Below are 13,306 nucleotides of genomic sequence, written 5' to 3'. Positions count from 1 at the left end.
CTAAACAGTTTTTTGTGCCAAACCTTGTAAATTAATGGATACAAAATCACCCAGAATTGACATTTGATAGAAGACTAATTTATTGTGATGTGTGCAAGATTCAATTAAAAACATACTTATATCAAATCTCATACCCGAAAAAAATCTGTTGAAACAGATTTTTATTATGATTTGGCAATTTTTAAATGTGTTTCCAATATTTTTTTATTGTTTTTCTAAAGTTGAATAAATAAATTTTCGGTCATTTTTCAATAAATACATAAAATGTGGTAAGGATAAAAATAATGATATGTGTCCAGATGAATCTACTCTTCGTAAAAGATACCGTATAAAGAAATCAGTGATATAGGAAAAACTTGAAGAGTTTTCTTTGTTTCGTGTCTGATTTGCATGTAACATTTTCATATGGCATTGATTTTACTGTCAACTATGTGTATTCTGATTACAAATAACGGTATCATTTTCACGATCATGAATAATCTTAGTAATTTGTGTTAGTTAGAAAATCGAAATGGCCGCATAGGGTACAGTGGATCAAATACTGTAGTACACATTGAATCATGATCTATTAATCTAAGCTATTTATTTATTTACTGAGTCTGAGTCACCGTTGATTTGTGTAATATTTTTTTAATTAAATCGCCGTAACTCTTCATATTGTTAGTAAATCTAAAAATAATTAAGCTGCCGTGATACCAAATTTTAGCTTTCGCGTTCAAACTATGCTAATGCTTTTGACATAAACCATCTGGGTCGTAATTATACCCAATTTGAAATATGTTTTAATTTGTAACCTTCACAAAAAAATAAATTGATTTGTATTTTTACAAATCCAAAAAATGTCAATGGTTAATGTGTCAAAACTATTTTTTTTATTTGATTGCGTTTAAAATGCACACACATTTACATGGATTACTATTTTTTCTGAGTACTAAGAGTTTATAAAAAAAAAAACTGGTTTGGGTAAACCTTGAACTTAAAAAAATGTGTTATTGTCTTAAGAGTAATAATACCCCACTGGCTAATCTCTCATATGGACAAAAACCATTCTATGATTATCAACCACACAGTTAGCTACAGTTTACAGCAATACAACAGGTTGTAGGTAGTTTGGTCGAGAATTTCATGCGCAAACCGAAACCATTCATTACATGTTTGTTGTTTAACTAAAAACCAAACCAAAAATTTGGAACACTTGTTCTATGCAATAGAGTTGAAGGGTTTAGTTTAAATTAACCAATTTTTTTATTGTCTGATTTATGGTAACTTGTTATCCTTTTTGCTAAATCAGATTTAAAACCAGCATAAATAGTTTAAATTTCCTTTTATTTATGTACTACTTACAAAAAATGGTTTTATTTAAACATTGCATAGTTATAATTAAATTATAGTAAATATTATAATTATTGAAGCGTTGAAGTAAATTCTCCTTGGACATTTTCAACCATGTTTTCGTCTATGTTAGGATCGATGTGCACCAAATTGATTGAATGCTTATTTACATCAAGAAGTAATGCTGAAACAGATAAGAAAATGGTAATAGAAAGTAACTGATAAATCATTGAAATCAATTTTATTTCCTGGTTCCAGCAGAGTAATGTTTGTTTATTACAGTTATTAACAATAAATATGCTCCCTTTTTCATGTTCATGCCCCAATTTGCTAGAAAAATCTGTTTTCTAAGTCAGGACTTGCATATCAGTTTTAAAAATTGACTTGTGAAAGAATTTGTTAGCAAGATAATTTACATAAATTAAGGATTAGGTGATTTCAAAAACAATTGTCATAAATCAAACAAAACAAGAAAATATGGACGTAAAAAAATCCCAATTTATTGTTTAGTTTAGATTTTGGTACCTATACTAATTACTAAAAAATAATTTTCCATACTAAATTTTTGGTCAAAATGAAATGAAAAAAAAATTGGGATATATTCCTAAAAAAAAACTATTTTAAAAATATAGACCTCTTAAATAAATTGTCTCTGGGAATATTAGTTATTTAACAAAAAAACAAGTTTCAAAGATTTTTTTTAAATATAAAACTTTAAAAAAATAAATTTGAAGCAGAAAATATAAAGCGATAGTCTGAAATTATCAGAGTTAAAAAAAAACCTTACAGTGCTATTCACTTGTTTCACACACCGATAACAACATGGCGTAAAATAGTGTAAATGGTCCAGTTAGTATATCGATGAGTTTCCAAATGTCTTGTGGGGAAAATAAATAACCATAAATCAAAACCTACAGCGTTTACAAGTTTCAAGAATCATAAATCAAGCATCATCATTCGTTATCCATAGATAACACTAAACTTATTTATGATTGACGGGTGACAAAATATATCAATTCTACCAATATGTATTTAGATTTGAGACAGTAATTAATATTGTTTCTCAAAAATAATATAATTTTCGCTACTGTATTACCTCAGGGTCAGATTGCTGCCAACATTTGTGTAGATCATAGGAAACCTGGCAAAGATCAGAACCATCTTCTCCTTTGAAGTGGACACAATCCTTTCCCATCTTATATGCAACCTTTTTCATGCTCTCAGGAATAGCTTCCATCATTTTTTCATAATGGAATGTTCCAGTTGCTGTATCCAACTAGATTGACACAGAAGCAAACATACATAAAAAAAACGAAAATTAAAAACAATTTTAGGAATTTAACACAGAGATAATCAGCCCGCAGCTACACTGTTTATAAAAATTTTCCTCATGTTATCTAGGGTGGGTTGCCAAATTATTATTTATTTTGAACTAGGTACCTACCTCATTTTTAAAAATTTGTTTGATTCCTATTTGTGGCCGAAAACTATATTTATTAAACTTTTCTTATTTATAAAACATTGATTATAGAAAAAAATAGGTAGCTAAAATAATTAATTTTAATATATAATTTGGCGGCCTCCATAGTGCAGTGGTCAAGACACTTGACTCACGTACGGAAGGTTCCGGGTTCGATTACCGGTGAGAACACAAAAATTACAATGTGATTTTTCTCAAGCCTGGGTAGTTTGTGATGTAATTCACCACTGTAATTAGGCCTCCCGGCCTGTTGTGGTGCAAAAATAAAATTAAAATAATTTCCTCAAGTATTTGAAATATTTATCCATTATTTTGTCGGCCTCGTGGTGTAATGGTCACTGCGTTTGCCTACCATGCAAGAGGTCTCGGGTTCGATTCCCAACATGGTTGATGTGAAATATTTATTTAAAAGGGTGTTTTTACACTAGAATATTTCATAGTCCCTGGACTGGTACCTGATGCAGAAGACTGATTTTCTTACCTTCATGTAACAAAAATTATCAAGATATTCTGCGATTGGTGTACCAATGCAGTTCTCTATGCACCATTAGGTATGGAGAGGGAATGATGAGGTGATGATTTGAAATATTTAACCAGTAAACATTAATCATTTTATTTTTCAAAGTACTACCTACATTATTGAATCAGTGTCCTCGGCACGGGTAACCCCAGTGAGGTCACATTATTTTTATTATTAATCATAAAAAAAAATAACTGCTGCTGTAAGTTTTGGAGGTATTAGTAATTCAATTTCGTCTTCTGATTAGCATATTATGTAACTGCATTAAGTATTTGGACGGATTGAATCCATTTGTTTTATTGTTGTCTGTATTATGATTTACCTCAATTGTAAAATGCTCCCGAAGATAACAATATATTTCCCTTCCCTTAAAATACATAAAATACCTTCTTAAAGAAGATAAATTAACAGGTCTCTGGCGGCCTCCGTGGTGTAGTGGTCAAGACGCTTGACTCACAGACGGAAGGTTCTGGGTTCGATTCCCGGTGAGAACACTAAAATTAAAATGTTATTTTTCTCAAGCCTGGGTGTTCTATGATGTAATTCACCGCTGTAATTGGGCCTCCTGGCCTGTTGTGGTGCAAAAATAAAATAAAATAAATAAATAAACACAGTTGATATTGCCTCTTTGAGTTGAAAAAGGTTTGAATCAGTTACTAATTTAACCATGTTTTGTTTGAAATATTTGAGTATAAAAAAAAATGTACAAGTTAACTTACAACTTCAAACTCCAGGAACATACACTTCATGTAACACTGTTGAAAAAGAAAGTTTATCATTACACAAAATATCATTTAAGGTTTAATTTGAAATACTTAAATAAAAGCCAAATATGTATAGATTTTTTTACCTTTAGTTTTGGATCTTCAACCATTTTTCCTTCGCTGAACTGTTGAACTAATCCTAAAATATAGGTTTAATATTAGTTGAACTTTTTATTTTCCAAATCATCTAATGGTGTTTGTGTTTTGTCAGTGCAACAATTTATTAAAAATACATGTAAAAATTTATCACGAAATTAGAAATATATAAAACATTGGCTTCCTATTCTGTAGCCTTTATTTCAATATTCTCTAAATAGAAAAATAAAAACGGCACATACTTTCAGGTAACTAATAATAATTTATATCACAAATGAATAAATTAATTTAAAAACTCTAGGAAGAGGTCACAATTATTATTTTTTAAAAACAATAATAATATGACTTATTAACACTGTTGTGGTCTGTTTTAATGCTAATAAAAATAAACTCTAAGTTTATGCTTCTATCTTTGTCCTCTTTTAATGTCTAAATTTTTTTGTTTTTATATTCGTTTGTGAAAGTCTGTTCCATTGATAAATAAGTGTAAAAAATAAATAATAATATTTTGAAAGATATATTATTTTTCAAAAAATTATCCACTCTAGATCATAGGTTCTCAAACTTATTTTGCCCACCGCCGACTTTGAGAATGAAAAGATTTCTAGAGCCCTCGAAGATTTCTAAATCTACCATCTTTTGGCATTTTAAAAACAGCTATTGCAATTATTATACGATAAGAAACACAGAGATACATAAAAGGTCGGAAGTAACGGACGAAGTCAAAAGAGAGGCTAAGCTTAAATGGTAATTTGCGGGACATGTTGCCAGATTAAAAGATGGAAAGGGTAGTTCAGTGGAGACCTCTTGAAGACAAAAGAAGTAGAGGGAGACCCTCCACACGGTGGTCAGATGATACAAAGAGAATTGCTGGTGATTGGTTACAGAAAGTTTAAGACTGGGACGTATGGGGGAGGCTTATGTTCAACAGTGGACAGAAACGTCTGGGCGTTATCGCCCACTTTGAGAAAGACTGCTCTAGATTATTAAAACCATTGTATGTATATATTGCAAAAACAAAAGTACCTCTTACCTTTATCAACATCAGTCATAACTTCACATTTTTCCACAACTGGTTTCAGCAAGTCTATAAATTCTTTTGATGGAAACTGAAAAATATTGTATGTACTTGATTTCCAATTAACATTTTCAACATGATTATGAATATCTCATAACTCTTTCATGAGTTGAGTTGCGTAACAGTTCACGGTTGAGTCATGTCAGCGTGCTACATTCAGGTTTTTTGGGCCATTTCTCAGTTACATAGTAAATCATTAAATTTAATATATCAATTAAGTTAGAACTTGTCTATTGTAAGTTTTAGGATAGGCCAGCGAAAAGATATTGAATGTATGCTATTATTAAATTACATTATAAAATAACAACCCCAGGTAAAAAAGTTAAATGATAAAAATGTGTATTAAAAATAAAGTACCTCTCACATAATACCATACCGACTACAGCCACTAAATAATAAATAATCTTCCTCTGCTCACTGCCATCTTTACACACTTCTTCTTGTCGGCAATCTCTAAATCTGAACTTATCTTTTTGAAAATTCTTTTATATTCCTAGAAAATGCATCCTAGTAATTATCTTGTCATTTAACGATGTCAAGTATTACTTAGGATTGATCCTAAGTATGTATTACCTACAAACCTACAGGTTTTACGAAAATGTTTGTGGATCTTGACGTGTTAAAGCACCTATATAACAGCATTTTTATTTCCTTACTTACCGTTCAAAGAACCCTTTCTTCTTCTTTTTTTCCACAACCCTTCTTAAATGGAGCATGTGAACATCACTAGATGCCTTTAGGAGACCTTATCGCTAGCCAGAACTCTCGCCTTCTCAAAAGTATATTGTTGAAAATATATTTAAAAAGAATTTGCCTTTGATAGTCTATTTACAAATATAAAAAAAACACTGAACTTCCTCATTAAAATTTATATGGAACTCTCAAGTCTTCTGATAAATAAACGCTTATGAGTAAAACCATTAATACTTTATATTTCATTAATAATTCATTTGATTTAATGCCATTCTGTAGTTGATACATTATATAACAATGTTATGCGGATTAAATTAAAATTGTTAATGAAATCTCGCATTCATTCAATCTACCAATTATTTTTAATTATATATTCACCCTGTTATTAAAAATCAAGCTTGGTTAAGAATACTTGCAGTGTTGAATAATAACATGCGTACATGATGTTAATATTTTTAATTTGACATGGTATCTGGCAATCTCAACCTTAATTTTTTCCGTTTCATAATTTTTATTTCAAGAAAATAGCATGCATTAAAAAAAACCTTAAAAATCTGATTCAAGATAATAGAACAATGAAACACATCGTTTTCTTCAACTTTTCTTGAAAGCTGTTTCAAATTATTTTCGACACTTTGTCACAACTCGATATGTACAAAAATATTATATAATTTGATATTTTGATTAGTTATGTACTCATATAATATATATACATATTTGAAACCTGGAATATAAAGCCACCAGAAAATCATTTCAAGATTAAATAGATTGGGAGCTGAAGCCCAAGACTGATCACATTGCCTTCACAAAATAAGCTTAAGTTGGTACTTGATACTCTTATAGGGTTTCTATTGTAGTACCTTATACCACTATTTAAATCAATTTGCAGGATATGTGAAAATTAAACAAACAAATAATCTGTTTTTTTAATGTATTAACCATCATCATCATCATTGTAAATTCTGCAACAAATGGTGCACAGGGAACTGCATTGGTACACCAATCGCAGCATATCTTGATCATTTTGTTACTTGAAGGTAAGATGATCAGTCTTTTGCTTCAAGTGCCAGTCCAGTCCAGACTATGAAATATTCTAGTGTAAAAATACCCTAAGTGTTTTTTAATATTGTACATAACCATTTACCGACTTTTCTATGTCTACCGGTTTCGAGGACGTACCTGTCTCTTCGTCAGGACTCCATCTAAACTAACATGCGAAACCTACTATGCACCTTCACCATAGTTGTTGCACAAAAATATATAACCAACATGCCAATCAATTTAATAATGACTTTAATAAAGATACAGAAGTTAAAATCTTAGATACAAATAATAAAGGATTAAAAGTAAATGAAATGGAAATATTTTACAATTGGAAGGCTTTAAAAAAATATGTTTTATTTATCAATAATCAAACAACTTTTCAATACAGCTCATTTTTTCATTATATTCAAATTTAATGTGAGTTTCTTAAGTCTGGGTATTCTGTGTTGTAATTCACCTCCTGGCCTGTTGTGGTGCAAAAAAAAGATAAGTAATGATTAATAATGATTTTAAGAAGCTGGATATGTATAGGAAAGCATAAAAAGATCACTTGTAATAGAGAAAGCTATGCCTTGTCATTCAGACAAAGGTGAAATATTTCATTTGTAATCAAAATGACTGTAAAAATTGGTACTTAATCAAAAGTAAAGTACCTATGCATTTTAGCTAATACCATTGTCATCATCATTTCTATTTCCGCACCTAGTGGTAAACAGCGCGCAGCTAATATTCATTCTGGTAAAAAAACATACCTTAAAGAAATAAGCACACGAGGGATTGAATTAAAAAGTGCCTACCTGCTGTGTTTTGTAAAATGATTAAGATTTTGAACTTTATTTGTTGGTTTATATAAAAATAATAGTATTAAAAAAAACAGTTAGACATAGTTCATTTGATAGATAATTGCTATTTCTTGAAAACAAATTTTAGAATGATTTGTTTAAATTATTTATTAAAGAGTCCAAAGACGGGCTACAAAGTTGTTGCCAAACCTGAAATGGCTTCCGTATGTGTAGCGACTGAAAATTTTCAGTTTCACAAAGCTGCAGAACGGCGAGAAAGGGGTGACCTGATAGAGACGTACAAGATTCTCAACAGTCAGTATAGCTGCTCAAATTTGGATAGCTTGTTGAAGGTTAAACAAGATGCTCGACTTCGAGGCCATAGTCTCAGGCTGGAGATGACCAGATTCAATCTAAATCCTCGAAAATATTTCCTGAGCAATAGGGTTGTTGATGGTTGGAATAAGCTGCTACAAGAGCAGGTCACAATATATTGTCTCAAAAAGCTTAAAAATGGAATTGATTTGTTTTTGGATATCAACTTTCATTAAAAATATTTAATATATCAGCTTTAAGTTGCTCGCTTAAAATTACTATAATAATAATTTTACCAATAAATAAAACTTAATATGTCTTTATCTTCGACCCTATTTAAGCCACAATCCTGAAAACATAAAAAGGACAGTTCATAAGCCTTGCAAATGTCTAGAATTTCCTTCTCAAAGTGGTTCTATATCCCTGTTGAAGATTCGGTCGATTTAGAATCTAAATATGCCTTTTATAAAACAGCTTTTCAAAAGTTTGTTTTTTATTGTTTATAAGATTTTATTTATTAATGATTTATTTGTAGGTATACCAAAGCAGTGTATTTTTTATTTTTGTTTCAAATAAGCAAAGGGTCTCAATGAAGAAAAAAAATATTTTAAAGTACCTCAAGGTATTTTACTCTCAAGGTTTATAAATATTATTTCATCAATGTTTTATTTTTCAAAAATATTTTTTCTCGATTTCTTAAAATACCAATTTTAATTGAAAGTACTTATACTTTCCAGAAAGTAATAGTAATAATTAATTTCCGAACCTTATAATTGTATTAAAAAGGAATTATATTTGCTTTTTTATAATTATTTGAAATCATACCCGAATGCGCCCTTAAGTTTATAATACCTCAGTGACCTCAGTGCTCTTTTCCTCTCATTTGATAATTTGGTTAGCCTTGCTTCATTCTGAGATATAACTTGTTTTTTAAAACATTCTTCAGAATCAGAACCAATTCAGAAAAAAGTGTTACTTTCTGCACCCAGCTAAAATGCATGTTCCTGATATTTCCCAAGGAAATAGATTGATGCTCTTGGCATGATACTTTTATGTGTCATGGTCAAATTAACTATTTTGTGCCACTGTGTTAGTAATGCAATGGTCAGGTGTCCTATTTCTAGATATATTTCGAAATACCTTGACTGTGGGTCTAGTCAATATTAGTTTTCATTGTCAAATTACAGGGAAATGTCTGTTATCTTAGTTATCACCTCTGACTGACGCAATATTACGTAAATACAAAATATAAACCTTAAAAAAATGTGGGTTGCGTTTATAATACCTAAATACATTTTTTTAATTCATATTTTCAGTTTTAAAAAAATGATAAATTTTTGTGTAAAAATTACTAATAGGTAATCAAAATGTATGAGCAAATATAAGGTCTAAAATACGCTTAACGGAAAAGACAAAAAGTCACCCAAAAATGATGTAATCATTCAACAAAATATGGATAGGAAAATGTATTTCCTTAAAATATTGCATAACAAAAATTATTTGAATGACGCGTAAAAATAAACTCCTTCAAATTAATTGCATTATTTATCACAAGAGAACGCCACTAGTCAAAATTTGACGTTTCAGAGGTGTTTCGACCAGTTTCATATGTTTCGTGTTTCATAGTTTAAAAATGTCGCCAACAGTGACTTGTACATTGTAAAATGATCAGATGGTGACAGTCGATGACTTGTGTATGTAAATGAAGTCAATTGGATTTAATTATTCACGTGTGTGAAGTGTTGATCAATAAGTGTTAAGTGTAACTGCGCCTAAAACATTATCAGGATGGAAGACGAAGATTTGGAAAGAAATTCCATAACTGAAGAAAGAATTAAACGCTTAGGTTTTAAACCACAAAGGGAATTAGTGTATAATCACATTTTGCCTTACGCTGAGGAGTTGGACGATGAATCGACGCAGCTGTTTTCAGAAATTAAAACAAATTTAGGGAAAAATGTGATGATAAAGGAGATGAGGCCAGGATGTGGAATGTGGACCTCGAGACTGATGAAGTAACTAAACCACTTTTCTTTGTTTTGATAAGTTTTCGAAAATCATGATAAAGCAGAAAGTATCGCATGATTCATGCAAAGGTACCTACATAAATGTAGCTAACTGTGCAAATAATCGTGCATTTACCTAATTTTTCCATACATTCTCTGGCAATTTATTTCATTTTGGTGATACGGATTGACTGCGCAATATCACTTATATATTTTATTTCAAATAATCATAGTTCAGGTGTAGCAATGTAATATTTTTTTTCACGTTAGTAATTTATTTGGGTAAATTTTATCATAACAATATTTTTTTAAACTTTCACCATGACTTGAATATTTTTTTACTCTATGACAAATTAGGTCTTTGTTTGAGAGCATCCCCAAATATTTTAGTATCACAACGATCCTACTTGATTATGTATTTTTTTTAAAATAAGAATAAATAGGTCATTGGGAGACTGACAATAAAATGAGGAAGTTCAGTGGTTTTTTTTTGTTGATTTTTTTAATAGCCTATCAATCTAAGCCAAATTAAAAAAAAAACATTCTGTATCATATTATCTGCGCTATGATTTTTTGAAGTTTTTGTAATTTAGAAATTATTCTTAATTTTATTATTAGTTCTCTTCGATGAGTTCTGCTGATTGGGGAATTGGCTTCCCGTAAACAGGAAATCTATTGCAACACCATCATTGGTTGATTCTAAAAAACTAGTGACGTCGTTCAAAGTAGTTCGTTTTTATAAAAATCATTTTTATTATTATTTTCATACATTTTCCAGAAACGTCACTGTACAATCGAATGCTTTAATTTTTACCGTGCGTAAAAAAACATTTTGTATCCAATTTCCCGTAGCACTTAACTTCGTCATTAGTTTAACAGGTATCCTTTCAGGATTATTAAAAATTGTTGATTTTTCTCTTAAATTTTACATTAGGTACTTACATCAAATTTGAAATAAGTACTTTTAGGTTACTTTCAAAATATTTATTCCTAATATTTTATTAGCTTTTAAGTGTATAACTTATAATCTCAGAGCTTTTATTTGGCTAGTGTAGCCCTTTAGCTCTAAAAATCGATATTGCAAAAACCCATGTACGGTGAAATACTTCGTGACTTGATGCTCAAAATTCCCCGAGTGTCACACCAAATAATCCAAATTTCAAATAACTGGGAGTATATTTTACAGAAAATAGCAGCTTCCAAAAAGAACTGAGAGTACGGCTAGGAGTAGCAGGCGCCTCATTCAACAGTATGAAGGCTGTTTGGAGATCGGATATTCACTCAGTGAAAACCAAATGCCGCCTATATATAACAACTATTCTCTACGGATGCAAATCGTAGCACCTCACTAGGGCCTAAAACGGCTAAATGAGAAACTTCAGCCCTACGGGAAATTGGATACAAAAAATGTTTTCTTGCACGGGGTAAAAATTAGAACATTAAATTGTATGGTAAAGTTTTTTTAAACTGTACAAAAAAAATAATATAAAATATTTCAATAAAAACGCACTACTTAGACTGACGTCACTGGTTCATATGAATCAACCTATGATCTGAGAGCTATGGAAGATTTCTGGTCTGCTTGTCGCTTCTGGACCAATAGGAAGAACTGAATAAGTGGAAATGAACCTCTGACGTCACACACTGAGTTATTTCAGAAATACAAAACTTTAAAAAATCGTTGCGCTGATAGTACTATATGTAAAAATTGAAGAAAAAATTTTTTGGCTTAGTTTAATAGTCTATTAACAAATAAAAATAAAATAAAAAAACCACTGAACTTCCTCATTCTTTTCGAGTTTTGAGAATAAATGTATCAGAATAATCTTGAGTGTGCGGTGGTTTGACTTTGTAAGGAATGTAGTAATAAGAGAACGGACGGAACAAACTCCGGTGACAACTGTCGTCAAGCAGAGGCGATACGGTTGGCTTGGCCATGTACTGCGGATGCCCCCTAAGAGCCTTAACCACGCATGCCTACTTTACAAGGCATCAGGTTCTCGACGTCCTGGACGTCCAATGCTGACTATTCGTCGGCCATTTATGTCAGAACTACAGGACTGGGAGGACACGCAGGAGCTGACAGCCGATAGAGATGGATGGAGGCTCTTTGTGGACACCATATGCCCCAACTAGGGAGCAGACTTGGAATGATGACATATGCACTTAGATATTTTAGGAAACAGAATACAAAATAAAAGCAGTTTTACTATGAATCTTTTTATCAAACTCTGATTTTACATAAAAAACAAAAATTAATTATTGATAGTGTCATTTCTGAAATAATGTTACTAGGTTGGTCTGATTCCAATGAGGAACTTCAGCCCTACGGGAAATTAGATACGAAAAATGTTTTCTTGCGCGCGGTAAAAATTAGAGCATTAAATTGTAGCGCAAAGTTTCTTGAAAATGAATGATAAAAATAATAAAAATGCACTACTTTGAATGACGTCACTGGTTCATATGAACCAACCGATAATATGAGAGCTGTGAAGGATATCTGGTTTGCTTACCGTAAATGAACCAATCGGAAGAGCTGACAGAGAAGAACCTCTGACATCACACGTCGAGTTATTTCAGAAATACAAAAAATCGTTGAGCTAATAATACGGTATATAAAAATAAAAATAAAATTTTTTGGCTTAGTTTAATAGTCTATTAACAAAAAAAAGACACTGAACTTCCTCATTATTAGTCTATGATTATTATAAAAAACATTTAATAATATCAATTTAGGGAACTGTTTTAATAGACATTCATTTTACAAAATATATTTAGGTACCTATTTAATATTCCGTACATTTCTGAAGCAAATAATAATAACTAACTTTAACATAAATAGTATCTTTAAATATTATATTAACCCTTGTGTAGTAGCTATGATGTCCCATGAGTCTTCATAGGATACAAGACTTGATATAATTCATACATTTCAAAGTAAAGAAGTCGTTATTTTTGTAATAAAAAATAAATTGTACCCATATTTAAAGAAAATATTATAAGTAGATTATTAAACATCATTTCTCTTATGTTTTATTTATGTATTTAAAAAAAAAAGTAAAATATATCTTCTTTTGCTTATTGTAACGCGACATTACAGCACCTTTTGCAGGGGGATTTTTAAGCAGTCTTTAAAGATTTTACGATACACATCTTTAGGATTTTTTTTTATATCTCCTAATGATGGATTGATTGA

General features: G+C 30.6%; 2 protein-coding genes across 4 annotated transcripts in view; one reads left to right on the top strand and one right to left on the bottom strand.

Annotated features, from left to right (window-relative positions):
• Positions 1-1,373: 1,373 nt before the first annotated feature.
• On the bottom strand, positions 1,374-10,125 carry LOC148274121 (general odorant-binding protein 83a-like). Of its 2 annotated transcripts, none has more exons than XM_088237604.1 (6): positions 9,986-10,125; positions 5,226-5,301; positions 4,183-4,235; positions 4,052-4,087; positions 2,429-2,608; positions 1,374-1,516 (listed from the first exon to the last, which is right to left on the bottom strand). In XM_088237604.1, the coding sequence occupies exons 2-6, from the start codon at positions 5,242-5,244 to the stop codon at positions 1,499-1,501; spliced, it is 306 nt and encodes a 101-aa protein (XP_088093730.1). In that variant the 5' UTR covers positions 5,245-5,301; positions 9,986-10,125; the 3' UTR covers positions 1,374-1,498. The 2 variants fall into 2 exon arrangements, with proteins under 2 accessions (XP_088093730.1, XP_088093731.1); XM_088237605.1 differs by lacking the exon at positions 9,986-10,125 and adding an exon at positions 9,528-9,613.
• Positions 9,665-13,306, top strand: part of LOC148274120 (proteasome activator complex subunit 4-like) — a 48,246-nt gene continuing 44,604 nt past the window's right edge. For both annotated transcript variants that reach the window (XM_088237601.1, XM_088237600.1), the window contains exon 1: positions 9,665-10,119. In XM_088237601.1, the coding sequence (XP_088093727.1) occupies positions 9,893-10,119 (227 nt within the window). In that variant the 5' untranslated portion in view covers positions 9,665-9,892. The remainder of the gene's footprint in view (positions 10,120-13,306) is intronic.

Source organism: Micrasema longulum, unplaced genomic scaffold (genome assembly GCF_059751315.1).
Source record: "Micrasema longulum isolate JH-2025_06_02 unplaced genomic scaffold, ASM5975131v1 h1tg001750l, whole genome shotgun sequence".
Taxonomy (NCBI): Eukaryota; Metazoa; Arthropoda; class Insecta; order Trichoptera; family Brachycentridae; genus Micrasema; species Micrasema longulum.
Note: the sequence above shows the minus strand (reverse complement) of the source record. Positions and strands in the feature narration are given on the sequence as shown.